General features: G+C 37.7%; 1 protein-coding gene across 1 annotated transcript in view; it reads left to right on the forward strand.

Moving 5' to 3' along the window:
• Window positions 1–20,407, forward strand: part of LOC136884912 (exosome complex component MTR3) — a 52,853-nt gene that overhangs the window by 17,951 nt on the left and 14,495 nt on the right. The window contains exon 3 of the mRNA XM_067157226.2: window positions 17,509–17,655. Coding sequence (XP_067013327.2) covers window positions 17,509–17,655 — 147 coding nt within the window. The remainder of the gene's footprint in view (window positions 1–17,508; window positions 17,656–20,407) is intronic.

The raw sequence follows: 20,407 nt of genomic DNA on the forward strand, positions 1-20,407 counted from the left end.
GTCCATGTAACTCGTCATTCTGTTAGCAGCGATCTTGTGATACACAGTGAAGGAATTGAAAATACACATATGTAGGAGGTAAAAGAATATTTTCCTATACCCTTTCACTGTGCGTCGCATGACGGAGAACAGAGCTGTAACCTGATCCTGAAGGTCAACACCACCCATTCCCTTCTGGTATTCAAGGCCACACTTGGGCTTTATCACTTCTTCCCTCAGGGTTTGTCCTCTCTTTCATCTGAGTTTGCCTGTCCCTGTCATGTCAGCTGATTTGTGTTTAGTGGTGAGAAAGCAAACATCCTTGTTATCTTTCCACTTCACAAACAACATACTGTTGGCAGCCCACGTCTCATACTCTCCACGTTTTAGTTTCGTCTTACTGATATCACGAGGCATGTCTTTTCGGTTCTGTCTAACAGTTCCAATTACATTAATCTGCTTGTCGTGTAGCCTTTTGAATAAATCTGGGGAAGAATACCATTTATCAAAAACCAATATATGTCCTCGGCCTAACAAGGGTTCACACATGTTGAGCACAACGTTTGTACTTGCTGGCAGACTTGGATCCGTTACATCATCACCTACATAAATTTTGAAAGACAGACAGTTGCCAGAACTTGATTCACATATTTTGTAAATTTTTATTCCAAACCTAGAACGTTTAAACCTATTACACTGGGCATATGAAAGGCAGCCTCTGAATTTCATTAGACTTTCATCTAGAGCAATGTCTTGTGAAGGTAAATATAATTCTGAAAATTTGGTGCAGAAATGTATTATAGGCCTAATCTTTCTTAGTTTGTCATCACTATCGACTTGTTCATTGTCAACAAAATGTAAAAATCATGAAATTATAATAAATCTTCCCCTACTCATGGTTTCACGAAAAATAGGAGTGTTTATACACCTGTTTTTACTCCAGTATAACTGTATTCTTGACTTTTGCACTTGTGACATTAGTATAACTAACGCAAAATATGCCCTAATTTCGTCGGGTGTAGTTTCAAACCATTTGTCATTGTTTTTCAACTTTTTTCTGTCAGGATTGCTCAACTGTTTTGCTGCACATGAATTTGTCTCGACAGATATTTTGTCAAACAAAGGGTTCATGTATTCACAAAAAACTGAGAGTTCAGATAGTGGCTGCGTATTAAACTTTTTCAATAAGTTTTCACTAACCTCACTGTATTCACTAAACATATGTATAACAGGTTTATTGTCACTTTTTGTCCAGTTCCAGTCAGTCAAGTTAGTCTGTGCCTAGGTACGAGCTCATTTCGAAAGACTCGGCACACCGTCGTTATTTGCATCACTTTCCGTGTCATCAGAACTATTATACGCATCGCTAGTACTCAATCCAAGTACTGCAGGGTCTATTTCAGCGTCACAAACATCACTGCCTTCAATATCACTCTCTAAAACACTATCTATTAGCTTCCGTATTCCTTTTTCATCAACACCAGCACATCTGGTTGACGCCATGATGGCAACTGACAAGAGCGATACAATATGAAAAAAAATTCTCTTATCTCTTGTTCCGGAAGTGTGCGAGAACCTGGTGAAAGGGAAAAATCCGAAGCCACATGTGTAAACTTCAGCTCAGAATGCATGCAAGTGGCGTCTGTGGGTTAGTGACTGAACTACATGGATTGATGTACAGCTGTGCATCGCCGCGAGCAGAGCTCGTCATTTGATTCATATGCCACGAATAACTATGACGAGCTAGGGTCGTCAAATGATGCGATTGGGTTAATGCTATATAACTTTAGTTATGTAGTATTTATCGATACGACCACTAATAACACAAAATATTTGAGAATTAAATTTTAGGCCTTCCCCTAAACTACCATTTCACTCAGCATGAATAAAATTACTTATGGCCTAGATTATAGCAATTATTCCATGACTTTGCATACCGATTTTCATTAAGATAGGACCACTAATAACATAAATATTTGAGAATTAAATTTTAGGCCTTGCTCTAAACAACCATTTTTCTCAGCGTGCATACCATTATTTATAGTATAGATTGTAGCGACTTATTTTCCGACTTTGTCTACCAACTTTCATTAAGATACAACCAGTAATAAGATAAATATTTGAGAGTTAAATTTTAGGCATTCCCCTAAACTACCATTTCACTCAGGGTAAATACAATTATTTATGTCCTAGATTATATCGACTTATTACCCCGACTTTGCATACCGATTTTCATTAAATTCTCTTCAGCCGTTATCTTGTGATGAGTGTACATACAGACAGACAGACAGACAGAAATTACGGAAAATTAAAAAGTGCATTTCTTTGTTACTGTGAACACGACTGATACAGAAATACTATCCTTTTTAAATTCTGAGCAATGTATGGACAAAACTCTTATATTATATATATAGATTTGTGGAAATGTAAGTAACCTACCTGCATGTGTTCTTTCAGGAAAGATGATGCTGTATAATTGCTCCACATACTTCAGGACAATTTTTGAGATCTGTTGCTTGGATACTTTTACAAGGTACATGATACTTGTACAAGAATCTCCGGAGGCCAAGAAGCGTTGATTTATTCCAAGCTGCACGTGAGGTGTAATGACTGCTCTTAACTGTGCGCCTTTCTTTGATATAATAGATAGTAGTTTTTGCGGCACTAGATTAAAGTCATGTTCAGATATTCTCAGAGAGTTTTTGAATCCAAATCTGTCTTCAAGTTTGAGTTCATTCAGGATGCCTTCCACTTTGATTGTTTTGTTAAGATGTTAACACATCAACATTCTCGTTTTCTTCCTTTTCAAGTTCTTGAAAGCAGCAAGAGTGGCAACGTCAGTAAAAATGCTCTTCATCTGATTACATCATTCTTGTTTAAAAGAGAAAACACTGCCAACATAAGAGTAAACTTACATGCATTGAACCAAGAAAGTTACATTTAGCATGTCCTCCTATTCAATACATACACATCTCCATCATTAGTTGGAGTAATAATAGTCAAACATGTTTCAACTCGTTTAAGCTATCTTCAGTGAGAAAAGGGGGTTAAGTTATATTTACATAATAGATGCTAAAAATTTGTTTAAAACATAATGAAGGAAAGAATAAAAATCAAAAGAGATATGACGGAAATTAAAAAAAAAAAAATATATATACATTTCCATCATTAGATGGAGTAATAATCATATCTCTTTTGTTTTTCATTCTTTCCTTCATTATGTTTTTAACAATTTTTTTAGCATCTATTATGTAAATAACTTCCTGCTGCCATTTCTTGATGGATACAGTACTTTTGTATCCATCTCTTGGCACAGGCCAGAGTAAAGTGTAGCTTTCACCGAAGTCGCAGTCTCATCCATGGCTGTTACAATATGGAAGCTGCTGGGGTATGGGTGATACTGAGTAAAGGCATTCAGAGCACGACTAGTGCATCTGAGTGTTATGAAAGGTGTTGCTCATAGGGTCAGTCGTGCTGCAATAGCACTTTTTGACCCAGTGAGGAAAGCAATGGCAAACTACCTCGCTCCTCGTCTTGCCTAGTACGCCTCATTTTGGTGCTGCCATTTGTTTTTGCGGTTTCCTTATAACCGCATAACCTTTGGTGGTGCTATTTGAGGATCCAACCAGCCTCTGAGCTGATGACCTAACAGACACATGTAAATAACTTTAACTGCTTTTTGCACTGAAGATGCTCAAATGAGTTGAAACATGGTTGACTATTATTACTCCATCTAATGATGGAGATGTGTATGTATTGAATAGGAAGACATATTAAATTTCCTTTGTAAAGTGAAAACCGTCGATACGAAATGATTCTGATATCCTGTAACATTAAAATGTTAAAAGTATGGACACACTGATTGTGGAATAACACTCAACATTTACATTTTTTTTTTTTTTTTTGCTGTTGGCTTTACGTCACACCGACACAGATAGGTCTTATGGCGATGATGCGATAGGAAAGGCGTAGGAGTTGGAAGGAAGCGGCCGTGGCCTTAATTAAGGTACAGCCCCAGCATTTGCCTGGTGTGAAAATGGGAAACCACAGAAAACCATCTTTAGGGCTGCCGACAGTGGGATTCGAACCCACTATCTCCTCAATGTAAGCTCACAGCTGTGTGCCTCTAACCGGACGGCCAACTCGCCCGGTAAACATTTACAATTAACATGTTGGGGGATGTTAATCAATTGACATGTTATTGTTAAATGTTAATCAGTGGAGACCCACCTTAAGAGAGGGCCACGTGGCTAAACTACACCGCTTGAAAAAAGCCCAAATAAATTAAAAAATGCAATCTTAGTTGTGGTGGAAGTGTTTCTTTTTAAGGGGTAAACATATAACATGCTACAGATTGGTGTAAAGTACTTTGAGGGCTTTTCCAGCTTTCACCATATATGGCACAGTATCACTCAAATGTAAGAGAACCCTTTCCTTATCTAAATTATTTGGCCACAACATTCCAGAAATATCAATAGAAGTATTAGAATTCTTACTTACTTACTCCTTGACGCTACGGTCCTTGCAGAACCTTGGTCTCTGCAACAATCTTCTTCCAAAGCTCTCTGTCGATTGCCTTGGTCCTCCATCTCCGGACTCCCATGGTACGTAGATCAGTCTCCACCTCTTCTATCCATCGCTTTCTTGGTCTACCTCTACATCGTCTTCCACCTGGATGCCCCTCCAGCACTTTCTTAGGTTCTCTTGTAGTCTCCATTCGATGGACATGTCCTAGCCAACGCACTCTAGCAGTCTTCATCAAGGATACTATATCCTGCTCTTGGTACAGGTCTCTAAGCTCCTGATTAGATCTAATACACCATCCTAGTTCAGTTTTAACTGGCCCAAAAATCTTCCTCAAAACCTTTCTTTCCCATGTCATTAATCTATATTCTTCTGTTTTATTTAATACCCAGGTCTCAGCTCCATATGTAACCACTGGTCTAATGACAGTCTTATAAATGGTCAACTTAGCTTTCCTGGATATTTGTTTATTTCTTAATGTTGGAATTAAGGCAGCATAGCATCGATTTCCTGCAGCCAGTCTAGAGTTTATTTCCTTTTTTGTTTCATTTTGTGAAGTAATCAGAGAGCCTAGATATCTAAATTCCTGTACCCCTTCAAAACACTTTTCTCCACACCTCAGTGCATTTGGAGGTTGACTAGATCTGGAACTCACTAGGAACTTAGTTTTGTTGTTATTCACTGCCAGTCCAATTTGCTGTGCTCCCCTCTCCAATTCTTCATAGGTTTCGAGAAGTGCATTCTTTGTGCGAGAAATTATGGCCACATCATCTGCATATGCCAATATTTGAATTAGTCTATGATATATGTTCCTTTCACGATTTGCAGTGATGGTACGCACAGCTGTTTCTAAAGCAATATTGAAGAGGACAACAGACATTGGATCTCCTTGTCTCAAACCCACTTTTACATCGAAGGTTCGCGATACTTTCCCTTGTACGCATACCTTAGATTTACTTCCACTCAAAGCTGTTTTTACCAACCTAATCAGCTTCCCAGGATAACCAAGGACTTTCATTTCGATGAGTAGTTTTCCTCTCAGCACTGAATCGTACGCTTGTTTAAAATCAACGTATAGTTGATACAGTGGTATGTTATATTCATAGCACCTCTCCAGAATGATCCTCATTGTAAAGATATGATCTATTGTTGAACGGTTTGCACGAAATCCACACTGATATTCTCCAAGATCCTGCTCTGCTTTGTGTGTTGGACGCTTAGCTATTATTATGGTAAAAATCTTGTAGCCTATGCAAAGCAGAGATATCCCTCTGTAATTTTCACATTTCAATTTATTTCCCTTCTTAAGAATTGGGTACACCAAAGCTGTTTCCCATTCTTCTGGTAATTTCTCTGTTCGCCTGATTTCCAGTATCAACTTATACAATGATTGTATCAATACCGTTCCACCATATTTTAACAACTCAGCTGTTATTCCATCTTCTCCTGGTGACTTATTATTCTTCATCGATAAGAGGACGCCTTTTACTTCTTCCAAAGTGGGTGGTTCACTGTTGCATTCCTCAGATTCATCTTCATTAGATTCACTATTTGGCAATTCTAATTCATATTCTTCATTTTGTATTTTAACTGGATTCAAAACCTCCTCAAAATATTCTGCCCATCTATCTAATACTTCCTGGGTATTTCCAAGTAGTTGCCCATCCTTATTTTGTATGCAGCTTACTCTTGGTTGAAATCCACTTTTTCTCTGCTTTACATTTCTATAAAACTTTCTGCTTCTCTTATGCTCATAATCTTGTTGCATCTCTTTTATCAGATCTTTTTCCATTTCTCTTCTCTTTTTTCTACAAAGATTCTTGGCTTCCCTTCTACATTCCACATATGTTTGGTGAGTAGCTCTTGTTGCCCATTGCATATATATCATCCTTGCTTTATTTCTTTTCTCCAAGGCTAGCTTTACTTCCCCATCATACCAATCCTTCTTTGACTGTTTCTTTCTTTCTCCTAGTATCTCCTGGGCTGCATTCGTGATGGCTTCTTTAATCACCCGCCATGATTCATCCACTGTTACTGCATTTTTATGGTTATTCAAACCTTCAACCTGTCTTTCATACTCCTTTCTCCTTGCATCATCATTAAGTTGTTCTTGGTTAAATCCTTTCCTCCTTTCTGCTTTACCTCTGACTCTTACCGCAAGCTTTTGTTTCAATTTAGCTTTTACCAAATAGTGGTCTGAATCTATATCCGCACCTCTATAAGTACGCACATCCTGTACATCTGTCGCATGTCTTTTATCAATCAGTATGTGGTCGATTTGATTCTTGGTGTTCCCATCTGGTGCCTCCCAAGTTTCTTTATGAATTCTCTTGTGCTCAAATGTAGTGCTACTGATTACCACATCCTTTGCTGTAGCCAAGTCAATAAGCCGTAACCCATTGTTGTTACTTTCCAAATGTAAATTCTGTGCTCCTATTGTGGGTCTAAATTCTTCCTCTTGTCCCACTTTTGCATTGAAGTCCCCAATTACTATTATAATGTCATGTCTAGGTGCCTCATCGTACTGTTTCTCTAGTTCTTCATAAAACTTATCCTTTAGTTCATCCTCCTTTTCTTCCGTAGGTGCATGTACGCTTATAAGTGTATAATTGAAGAAGCGACCCCTGATTCTCATGATACAGATTCTTTCATTTACTGCCTTGTAAGACATTAAGGTATGCTTGAGTTGTTTACATATCATAAAGCCTGTTCCACAGATGTTATCGCTATTCCCACTGTTTATTAAAGTATAATCCTGTAAATCGAACATCTCAATTTCCCGCCATCTAATTTCTTGTAGAGCAGCGATTTCAACCTTATACTTTCTTAGTTCCTCTTCTAGTTTTCTGCTTTTCCCTGGCTGGAGTAGGCTTTTCACATTCCAAGTCGCTAATACCAATCCATAACCATTTCCTCGCCTAGGTCGTTTATCAATTTTATCCGTCCGGTTTGTTCTTACTCTTTGCGGCTTCTCGACAGTTTTTTTTTTTTTAACGGGATAGAGTTGTCAACGCTATGCCCAACCCCCAACCTGGAGGACCAGGGTATCCCTTTTAGTCTGGATCATCACCTTCGACCTGTCCGGCAAGGGAGGCCCTACCAGTAGCTAAGCTACCGCCGGCATAGCTCTCAGGATCTTTTGACCACACAAGCCCCACCACCACGACAAGGTAAAGATACCATCGATGGAGAGTATTAGAATTCATTTATTTTAAAACACGATGTACAAAAATTTTTATGATCATTTACCAAAATTAATGTGACTATTCATGCATTCCTTCATGCAAGAATGATAGAATGATTTGTTTTTTATGATTTGTTTTTTGTAAGACTTTGCAGCACACAAGATGAGCCTGACCAGGTTCATTCTCACTTAACTTTGCAACTATCAAATTTACAACATATCGACCTGCTGATTCCATAGCTTCGTCCGCAGGAGCCCATATGTTTGAATATTCAAGTTGTTTCGAATTTCATCTAACTTTCTTGATAAAATTATAAATAAAATGCTATTCATGTAAACAAAGTAAGTTTGAAGTTACAGTACTCCTTTTCAGAAATGAATTTCACAGTTGCCGATATTTTTTTCTTAAGGTTGGATCTGGGATATCAGTTTATGTATACTTCTGTAAAAATGATTCCAATACAGCATTTGCCAGTTTTTTAGTTTTTCTGGGTTTTTAAGAGAGACCCTGTATTTGCTCCTTATAGAGCATCACATAAATCTATAAAACAATGGCTTTGGGCTTGACTTAGATGGTGTTGTAATAATAAATGTTTGGACACATTCCATTTTGGTTTCTTTTTGTTGTTTAATTTTTTCGATGTATGAAATAGAAGTTAGGATAAATGTTGATCCACTTGAAAATTTTTAAACATTTAATCTGCAAACTAAACATATAGTTTTTTTTGTGTTTTTTTCATGTGTGCATTTTCCAGAAATAGTAAAATTTAGATAAAGTGGGCTGCTGCCTAGTATAAAGTGCTAATAGAATTAATTTTTGAAAATAAACTACTGTACTAAGTTAAAGAAAAGTGAAAAGAAAAGTGTAGGTACTTACATATCTGTTCAACAATCACAATTAACTAAATCACCATTGACGTGATACTGTATAGGCTCTACAGCCTATAAAAAAGCCTATACAGTATATGTCTATAAGTACGGGCCGTGAAAGCATCAACAGCAACATTATATCACCATCCATTCTTAGAAATTACTGTCCCTCAATCCATTTAGACACTAAGTCTCTTCTTACACTTTTCTAGGCAGCATGACAACATTGCACAACACAGTCCAACACTGTGCCGCTCAGCCCAACTTACATGCTTGAGTTAGATACCATAGTCCAGATTCTTTTACAGCATACCTGAGTTACAAGATTATGACATTGAGACTGGATCTTTAAAATTGTATACCAGTTCAGTGTTAAATTGTTTTCCTTATGTGGTAATACGGGAAGTGAATCTTCTAGTTGAGTGGAATGTGTGTGATTTTCATGTCCAATTTTCCTATTGTGTGTTTCATATCTTTGCATTTGTCGCCAATGAGTATTTTTTTCAGGTTAAGATGCTCCTGGCAAGTTCATATTTATTTGTGTGCATTTTATTTACCTGTTTCAGCAAACTTCTGCTTTCTTATGACAGCATTGTATTTTATTGTCTAGACTTTATTATTGTCACATGCAATTGATTGTCATGGCATTGCTTTGTTTATATTAGAGATTGCATCTCTTCAAGATTTAAATGAGGTATTTTGCATTCATTTTATGCTTTAGAGGACCTTATTTCTTTAGCTTGCAAAGAGGAATTACATAAAATGACAGACTTATACCTCTAAACTCAATCCGATGAAGAAAACAAAACGTAAGTAAACAAATAAATAATAGTAATGCTCTACCCAACACTGATCAGACAAATTCCGGAATGATGCTGCAGAAATCAATTCTGAGCTCTTTTAGCAGATTCGATCCTGGCTCAGTCCGGTGGTCTTTGAAGGTACTCAGATACGTCGGCCTCATTTTGGTACACTTACTGGTACGTAAAAGAACTCCTGCGAGACTAAATTCTGGCACCTTGGCGTCTCTGAAAACTGTAAAAGTAGTTAGTGAGACGTATAACCAATAACATTGTTTATTATCAAGCATGTAAGCAATAAAAATCATAAGTAGAATTTCAAGGTCACTCGGAATGTACCTTCTTCAGAAGACATGAAACATGAAACAGTGTGCTGAGTCAGTTGGTAGGCTTAAATCTCGGGACTGTGTAGACATCATGGCTCTCACATAAGCATATTCAAGGACACATACTAACAACAATCATCACAGCTTACATTATGTGGTTCACTTTGAAGACCACTATATTCACTTTACATATTTGAAGACTATCTAATACCATAATCTGTATATCATCGTAGATTCCTCTTCTTAACTCATACATTCACATATCATTGAATATTTGCTTCCTAGCCTCTCATTATCATTAGAAAACTCTACATTTACGTATCATCGAAGATTCAATTAATAGCCATTTATTATCATTAGAAGACTCTATCTAGTATAGTAACGTAAACACATATGCTCATAAATCACGTCAAATTAAAACTTTTAATAAACCACTAGTAATCGTAGAAAAAATGAGTCCCAAATATAGTATGCCTCTCAATTCTGCTCTAAGCACGACTTGCCAAAGCTTTAAATTAACATGTATTACAAAGAATACCTGACATATTCTAATTCAACATAATATTCCTATCACAGTGTTAAATATGAAGATTGTGCTCAAAAAACACAAAGTAAAACATAATTGTTCTTATAATTCAAATCCAAAATAGATATCATTCCACATCTTTCTGTACATTTAGAAAATTATATCTCCCTGAATTAAACAATCACAGTCCTAATCTTGTTAAGAAGATTCATTTAATTCTCAAATATTTATGTTATTAGTGGTTGTATCTTAATGAAAATTGGTAGACGAAGTCGGGAAATAAGTCACTACAATCTAGGCCATAAATAATTTATTCACGCTGAGTGAAATGGTAGTTTAGGGGAAAGCCTAAAATTTAATTCACAAATATTTATGTTGTTAGTGGTCGTATCGATAAATAATATGACATACATTATCATTATAGTCTGTTATGCCTTTCAGCGTTCAGTCTGCAAGCCTTTGTGAATTTACTAAACGTTGCCACAATCCTCGATTTGCAACTAGTGTTGTGGCCTCATTTAGTTCTATACCTCTTATCTTTAAATAGTTAGAAACCGAGTCTAACCATCGTTGTCTTGGTCTACCTCTACTTCTCTTACCCTCCATAACAGAGTCCATTATTCTCCTAGGTAACCTATCCTCCTCCATTCGCCTCACATGACCCCACCACCGAAGCCGGTTTATACGTACAGCTTCATCCATCAAGTTCATTCCTAAATTAGCCTTTATCTCCTCATTCCGAGTACCCTCCTGCCGTTGTTCCCACCTGTTTGTACCAGGAATCGTTCTTGCTACTTTCATGTCTGTTACTTCTAACTTACGAATAAGATATCCTGAGTCCACCCAGCTTTTGCTCCCGTAAAGCAAAGTTGGTCTGAAAAAGTTTCGTCTGGGAGCTGACTTCCTTTTTACAGAATACTGTTGATCACAACTGCGAGCTCACTGCATTAGCTTTACGACACCTTCATTCAATCTCACTTACTATATTACCATCCTGGGAGAACACACAACCTAAATACTTGAACTTATCGACCTGATCTAGCTTTTTATCACCAATCTGACATTCAGTTCTGTTGAATTTCTTACCTACTGACATCAATTTAGTCTTCGAGAGGCTAATTTTCATACCATACTCATTGCACCTATTTTCAATTTCCAAGATATTAGACTGCAGGCTTTCGGCACAATCTGTCATTAAGACCAAGTCGTCAGCATAAGCCAGACTGCTTACTACATTTGCACCCAACTGAATCCCGCCCTGCCATTTTATACCTTTCAGCAGATGATCCATGTAAACTACGAACAGCAGAGGTGAAAGATTACAGCCTTGTCTAACCCCTGTAAGTACCCTGAACCAAGAACTCATTCTACCATCAATTCTCACCGAAGCCCAATTGTCAACATAAATGCCTTTGATTGATTTTAATAATCTACCTTTAATTCCATAGTCCCCCAATATAGTGAATATTTTTTCCCTTGGTACCCTGTCATATGCTTTCTCTAGATCTCTCGTAGCATTTTTCAATTACCTGGTGCATTCTGAATATCTGATTCTGACAGCCTCTCTGTGGTCTGAAACCACACTAGTTTTCATCCAACTTCCTCTCAACTACTGATCGCACCCTCCCTTCCAAGCTGCCAGTGAATACTTTGCCTGGTATACTTATCGATAATAATCAATAATAAATAAATAAATAAATAATAAGTTATGTAGTATTAAATTTCCGATCATTTATATCTTTTTCATTGTTACCGTACCGGCTATGATCACAGAGATATTAATGAATTTGGATTTTTGTTGCTAAGTCAATATCGGCACCGAGCCATGAGAAATGGGTAAACGGAATTTAATGAAAATCGGTATGTAAAGTCGGAGAATAAGGAACTACAGTCCACGCTATAAATAACTTTACAAGATGCCCTAATATCACAGAGTCGAAAGAAAACTAAATGTGAAGGCCTACAATACAGAAAGCTCATAAAATTGTTCAACAATAACGTTACATTGACCATTGTATTTTGTGATGTGCTTTGTGTCTTCTGTTGCCACTCATCTCCGATAGATAGGATTACTGCTGAATACCTAGTATTTTTTAAAAATTTGCCTTACGTCGCACCAACACAGATAGGTCTTAATGGCGACGATGGAATAGGAATAAGGTTCAACCCCCAGCATTTACCGGGTGTGAAAATGGGAAACCACGGAATATGATTTTCAGGACTGCTGACAGTGGGGTTCGAATCCACTATCTCCCGGATGCAAGCTCACAGCTGCACGCCCCTAACCACACGGCCAACTCACCCGGACGTAACGAGCCTGCCTGAGTATTGGCAGGAAGTAGCTGGGGAGTTAGATAACTTTCTTCTTTAACATGCCATTCCCCTGGTTCATAAATTTTCTGATACTACTGGTACGTAACACCCAGGTTCATCATAGCATTCGAGCTAATCAATCGCTACTCTGAGGCAGTGCATATTTAACGGAATAATGGAGAGGAGTGTTCATGGCTGTCTATGGCTTGGTCATTCCAGCTCTGGAACTTTGGACTGTTAGATTGGCACCGTAGTACTGTTCGTTAAAAGTGAGAAAATGTGTGCTTTTTGATTTGATCGAGTATTTTATATCATAACATTGCTTTTAATCACTACTTTCCTATTGACGTTTTTGTAAAGACCTATGTTGACTTCAGTTAGGAAAACCACAAGGTCAGGCTTTCTGAGAATCCCGTAGCGAAGCACGGTTACATCAGCTAACGATTGGTTTTTTGTTTTTCTGGATTATGCGGATTTTCGATCATCCGGATCAATTCCGGTCCCACTTAATCCGGATAAACAAGGTTCTTGTGTATCTGTATATATAAAATGAGAGTTTTGTCTGTACATTGCTCAGAATTTGAAAATAATGGTATTTCTGTATCCGTCATGTCCACAGTAACAAGGAAATGTACTTTTTTACCTTTCTGTAATTTCTGTCTATGTATGTATGTACATGTATCACGAGAAAACGGCTGAAGAGAATTGAATGGAAGTCAGTATGTAAAATCGGGGGATGAGCCACTACAATCCCGGCTATAAATCATTTTATTCACGCTAAAATGTAATTCTCATGTAATTCTCAAATATTTATATTATTAGTGGTCCTAGCGATAATTACTGCTTAAACATATATAAATAGAGATGGGGTATCTGATTCATTTTGAAGAACCGATTCATTTGAATCGATTCACCAAAATGATTTGTTCATTCCATTACCACGTAATGGAAAGCCGAAAGCAAAACTATGGACCTCAATGAACTATTCCGTTATGTTATTTATAACTGCTATTGTTTTACAAGTTAACAAGTTACAAGAAGTGAAATTTTGTAGGTAATCGCTACATTTTAACTAGAGTAATATTCTTGTTGAGAAGAAAGTAGACACTGCACGTGGTGATATTAATTGGTGGAATTCTCAGTTCATAGCGGAAAACAAATTGGACCTATTAAAATTGAGAAAAGCCGGTAAAAAGCAAAGTGTGCGAAAAGAGGAAAAGATTACACCAAAGTGAATGGACACTTACCTCGCGCTGTGGTGTGTGCGACTGGTGACGGAAGGGGAAATATGGGCGGGGAGGAGGGCAGGCGCATGCGGGTTGAGTAGAGTGGAGGTGGCTTGGAAGGGGATGGGATGGGGTTGGAAGGGGGGATTTAAGGTGGAGCTGAAGGGTGCGGGAGAAAGGTTAATTGTTTTGGAAAAGAACCTTTAATTAAACTTAGGATTGAGTTCTGGTTGGCTGAATTATTGTTTCTGAGAAAAGTGATTAATAAATCCTAAAGTATGTTGGGTTTCTCTGAGATTTCATTTAGATTGTAATTGGCATTAAAATATTGGCCCACCGAGCTCGATAGCTGAAGTCGCTTAAGTGCGGCCAGTATCCAGTATTCGGGAGATAGTAGGTTCGAACCCCACTGTCGGCAGCCCTGAAAATGGTTTTCCGTGGTTTCCCATTTTCACACCAGGCAAATGCTGGGGCTGTACCTTAATTAAGGCCACGGCCGCTTCCTTCCCACTCCTAGCCCTTCCCTGTCCCATCGTCGCCATAAGACCTATCTGTGTCGGTACGACGTAAAGCAACTAGCAAAAAAAATATATATATATATTGGCCTAAGTGTATGTAGTAATTTTCCAGTATGTTGATATTATGTTAATATCACCACGCGCAGTGTCTACTTTCTTCTCAACAAGAATTTAAAAAACTTCACATTCTGCACAACAATCAACCATGCAGCCCATCATCATGGCTTGGTTACTTAATACACCAACTGCCAAATTCTCTGCTTAAGCTGATACAGTGTTTAGTCGACTCTTCCAGAGAGTATCAACTACACATTTTGTTACAAGTCTACATACCTGTATTTTTTTAAATATATATGTGTCAATTTACTCTGTGTTCATTCTTATTGCCATAGCACTCGGTCCACAACCGTTATGTATCACCAGGACCTACTGAATTCCATGAGTCTATAAATTTTAACAACACAGAGCACCTTATTTGTACTTTTGTTTCAGAATTCTTAGCATGTATAATGTACTTGTATTAATTATTACTCACCTACATCACACGTAATATTTCATTTTCATTTTCAACATTTCAACCACACTTTATATTGTAAAATTATATTTTCATAAGACTCTTACTGGTAGAAAACATGTTTTAGGATTTTGCCAAATTATTTTGTGTATGTCTTAATATGGCTGATGATGACCCTGAATAGGGTTGAAACTAGTCCCTTGTAATGTAAATATTGTAAATACAACTTAGTATTGAATAGGTGGAAAACTCTACTGTGCATTATTTATATGTTATCTCAGTTCAGTACGGACGGACCAACAATATGAAGTTCATAACTCTCAACTTGTACAGAGTCGATTGTTAACTATAGCATCATACGCTAAATAAATAATAATTGTGAGCAAGAAAGTTAATATGAACATGGGGTCAATATGAGACGGTTGTCGAGATAGCCTGATGGAATGTAAATATTGATAATCTGTTAAATTAAATTTGTTTTATTTCTCTGTATATTTGTGGTAGTACCATTCCCAGGCCACCCAGCTCTCCTGACCTCAATCCCTTAGATTATTGTTTATGGGCTTGGGTGAAGAGTGAAGTCTACAAGAGAAAAGTAAATATATGAGACAAACTGCTCACTAGCTTAATGGATGCTTTTGCTCGTGTACAAGAATATCACGATGATCTTTGACGTCATATTCTTCAGCAAGTTGACAAATGCATTAAGGTCAATGGTGGGATCTTTGGGAACTTATTGTGAAATCATTGTCGATGAACCACAAAATGATACAATATGAAACAAAAAGGTTGTGTATCTTGTTATTAATGCTATGGAAAAAAAAAAAAAAAAAGAGAGAGAGAGAGAAACATTCCTGAATGATTAAACTGATACAAATGTCTGGAAGACCCTATTATCTTTTTCACATTTTAAACTAAATATCATCATTCTGAAGGTGCTAACTTTGACTAAAACGTGAAAAATCTACACCTGCAAAGAGAAACTACAATTTTTTTTAATGTACAAGATAACCTCCATATTAATAAAAATAATAGGCTTATCCACTTGGCGATTCACTGTCCTCCATCAACAGTTGGTAACATTAGCTGAGAATTGTCTCAATGGCCGGTCCACCATGGTTTAGCCTATCATAATTCCTTGTTCTGTTTCCTTCTTGATTGCATGCTGTCATATTGGCACTGGAACTTTGAAATCACAGTGATCATGATACTGCACACACAGGTAATGCAATACATGACACTTCGAACAAAGATACTTTCCCAGTAAAAATCACAATCCAACCTTAAAGTCGTTCCACCTAGACACAGTAGTATCTTATATTCAGTGTAAAACTTCCAGTTATTCAAGAAAAATGTACAATATCACCCTTCTCTTCATATATGTGCATTGGTTTTAAACAATGTGCAACACGTATCACAAGCACAGTTGGCGTCAGTTAAAGCGAGTTACTTCTAGGATGGTCTGTCTCCAGAAGAAGAGTGTTGTACTTCCACGAGTCACGTTGCACAGTAGCTGTTTGCCCAATGATGATGTCGAGATCCATTCCTACCTTGGGACTTCCTTTGATGAGAATACTGCAATATTAATTCCACATAATAATTTCCTCCTTGTTAACAAAGTTCTGATAACCTCATTCCCTGTTATTCCATAACATAAATTGCTCTAGATATTGGGTTTACAGGTTTAAATCCTCATATCCATATTGACGTCAGCTGGTGATCTCATCATGCATGGTGGTACTCTAGAGTAATGTCAAGATTGATAATTGGTGCTCATATATTTTCTATTGAATGCAAAATGTTTCAAGACATTATACTTACGTAAATTGTTAATTCAAATTCTGTTGCTTATTTTTTAACAAATAAATAGCTTCTAAATAATCAGTTTCCAGGTTGACTGTACTTCAATTTCAAAAGTGCAAATACACTTAGTTCCTTGCTTTATAATTTCACTTAGCCTTGGGTTCGATTCCCACCTGGTTCAAGGATTTTAACTTTGTCTGCTTAATTCTCTAGCTTGGGGTCCGGCTCCATAGCTAAATGGTTAGCGTGCTGGCCTTTGGTCACAGGGGTCTCGGGTTCGATTCCCGGCAGGGTCGGGAATTTTAACCATCATTGGTTAATTTCACTGGCACTGGGGCTGGGTGTATGTGTCGTCTTCATCATCATTTCATCCTCATCACGACGCGCAGGTCACCTACGGGTGTCAAATCGAAAGACCTGCACCTGGCGAGCCGAACATGTCCTTGGACACTCCCGGCACTAAAAGCCATACGCCATTTCATTTCTAGCTTGGGGGCTGGGTGTTTATGTTCATCGTAATACATATCTTTATTTACATTCAACACATCACACTACAAACCACTCCAAAAACATGTGATAGTGAATACATCTCTCCACACAAGAAAGGCATCTGGCCTTAAAACTGAGCTAATCCTTACCAAGTGCTGACCCCAGATAACAGAGAAGGCCAAGAGAAAGAAGAAGAAGAATATGAATGGCTCTTGAAAGTGCAGGAATTAGTTATTATGATGACTAGGCTATGTTATTTCTGACCGATTATATACCCTTTTCCAACTATTTGTCCACAGTGCACTAATATTGCCCTTATACTCCTTTTATCAATGAAATGATGAGATTTTTTGGTCTATCTAAGCATCACAAAATGGAGGTAGGTGTACTTTGGATTTTGATTATTTTTTATGTTGATTGTTATTTTATGTTGCAGCATGAATTTCCCAACTTTCAAGTGGATGTCTATGCCTTAGTTTTGGAAAATGATGGCTCTGGTCTGCCAGCTGCTATTACCTGTGCTGGGCTTGCTCTGGCTGATGCAAGTGTGCCAATGTATGACCTTGTTACAGCCACATCATTGGTATGTCATTTATTGTATATGGTACTGAGTATAGAAATTAAAGACTATTACAATGTAATGAGGTTCTAGGTTGTAACTAGTCCCATTGATAGATGCGAATGGGTGGGTAAGTAGTTACTGTACTTCAAATAATTAGAGAGAACATGCCTGTTAATTCCCATATATAATATTTTAAGATTAGTATGGTTAATTGTGTGGGTTACTGTTGTCATTGTGAACCATAGATAAGAGCTGAGTGGCTTAGCAAGTGGTCTTGAGAGTCGAGATGGAATAGGAGTAGTCCCTCATTGTGCTCAGGCAGCTTGGACTGTACAGTCAATTCGAGGTCCATAAACTGTTGAAGGAGCAATTCTCACTGGGACTATGGGTAACTAGGGTAGCATCCTACTTCACAGAAATTCATTGAGATCAGAATGTTTTACATTATTGATGGAGTTCCACTCCTATTTGACAGGCCAGGAATTCCTTGGAAACAGCTTGACAAATGAAATAAAATTTGATAGGCTGCTATCAATATTAATGGGGCTTATGGAAGAAAAAAAGTAGAACAGGCTGAGTCAGCAAAGAGGATGCGTCTCAATGTTTTGGGAGTTAGTGATGTTCAGGTAAGGAAGAGTTAGTGAGGAAGAGAGAGAAGATTGTAAGGTTTTGCTAATAGGTGTGAAATGGGGCAGGACTGTTCATCTGGAACACCATACCATACAACATAAGTTTTGTTAGCTCATAAATGAATGCATGATTTAGGTAGATTTAGCAGTTCCAGTAATTAGGACAAGAATTGTTTCAGTGTATTGGCCATGTAATGGAACAGGATGAAGTAGGTTCCAGATGTAGAAAGAGAATAGGTGGCATGCAAGGATGCTGTAGTAAAAACAGCAAGGGAATATTTAGGAACAGCTGTGTGTGAAGATGGGAAAAGTGAAGAATGTCATAGTGGAATGATGAAGACAAGACTGCTTGTCATTGTAAAAAGAAAGTATATAAAAAAAATGGCTCCAAACAAGAACTGATGTAAATAGGGAATCATATGTAGATGAAAGAAATTGGTCAAAACAAATCATACCGAGCTCGATAGCTGCAGTCGCTTAAGTGCGTCAAGTATTCGGGAGATAGTAGGTTCGAACCCCACTGTCGGCAGCCCTGAAAATGGTTTTCCGTGGTTTCCCATTTTCACACCAGGCAAATGCTGGGGCTGTACCTTAATTAAGGCCACGGCCGCTTCCTTCCCACTCCTAGCCCTTTCCTGTCCCATCGTCGCCATAAGACCTATCTGTGTCGGTGCGACGTAAAACAACTAGCAAAAAAAAAAAAAATCATTGCAGAGCTCAGAAAGAAATTGTGGGAAGATTTTGGAAATAACCTGGAAGTGCTTGGTAAGCGGTAGGGAAACCCTTCTGGACTGAAATAAAGAACCTTAGAAAGGGAGGGAAAAGGAAAATGATTAGTGTTTTAGGTAAATCAGGTGAATTTATGGTAGGTTTTAGGTAATCACTGGATAGATTTTCAGTATTTTCAATAATTGAAAAATAGTATCAGAAAAATATATTTACGGTTTTGTTTCTTATATTTAGAGAAGACATGTGATAGTATCAAGGGAAAAGAGGTTGATCATACTGAGAGACTATGGGATCAGGGCTAGGTTATTTCAGGCAAACAAAGGCCTTTATGTTGACAGTCGGGCCACAGTGAGAACTGATGGTAGAATGAGTTGTTGGTTCAAAGTAGTTACAGGGGTTTCACAAGGCTGTTATTGTTTAAGTTTACATAGATCTTTTACTAAAAGTATGAAATGAAAAAATTATTCAGCTGGACAGAAATGTAAGTGTCATGGTGTACGGCGATGACTTGGTCTAGATGACAGACTGTGCTGAAAGTCAGCAGTCTAATACCTTCTAGCTTAAAAAGACCTTCAGCAAGTATGATATGAAAATTAGCATTTCCAAGACTAGAGTGAAAGCTGAGTGTAATTAATCACTACATTTGGCCAGGCATAATCTATCCTCTCCAGAGCACTCTCTTAAACAAAATTCCATCCCAATTTCTTGGAAATATTGATAATATCTGCAATTTGCGGTGAAAGAGGTCATTGGGTTGCCGCATGACTGTCCAACTGATATGATGTATGTTCTGAGATATGTCCAAGGGCTAGGTCATATTAAAGTGGAATGGGAAGCATATTTCAGTATTTGAACATTGCTCAGAGGCTGCCTAGAGTTGATGATGAACATTTGGCTGTATATAGAGACTTTCATGCAGAAAAAAGAGTATACCTTACATCTTAATATTCCATACAATGAAGACAGCATAACAAACTCTGGGTGTTAGAATTCAAAATGAAATGAGGAAACGATCCTCTGATGCATGGTTCAAACATTCTCACGAAGGAAAGGGAGTTGAAGTTTATCAACAACATATGAAAACCAAAGCATGGGGGAAAACCAGAAATGGAATGTCATGCTCTGTGTGGATGAATGATATGCAAATGTCTTGCAAGATCTTGGCACTTAGAGCTGTGTCTGGAAGAAGCCAGCATACAATGTTATGTAGACAGTAAGGGAGTGACGAGCCAGAGACCATTGGCCACATACTTCGGCAGTGTTCTAAAGGGGAATTATTGAGACATTCAAGTCACCACAGAGTATGAACATCAATAGCCATATCATTAAGAGAACTAAAGTGGTTTTATGAAGAGGTTCATTGTATTAACACATTGCGCACGGGAGATGAGTTAACTTGTCATCACGAGACTCAT

The sequence above is a fragment of the Anabrus simplex genome, chromosome 1 (genome assembly GCF_040414725.1).
Source record: "Anabrus simplex isolate iqAnaSimp1 chromosome 1, ASM4041472v1, whole genome shotgun sequence".
NCBI lineage: Eukaryota > Metazoa > Arthropoda > Insecta > Orthoptera > Tettigoniidae > Anabrus > Anabrus simplex.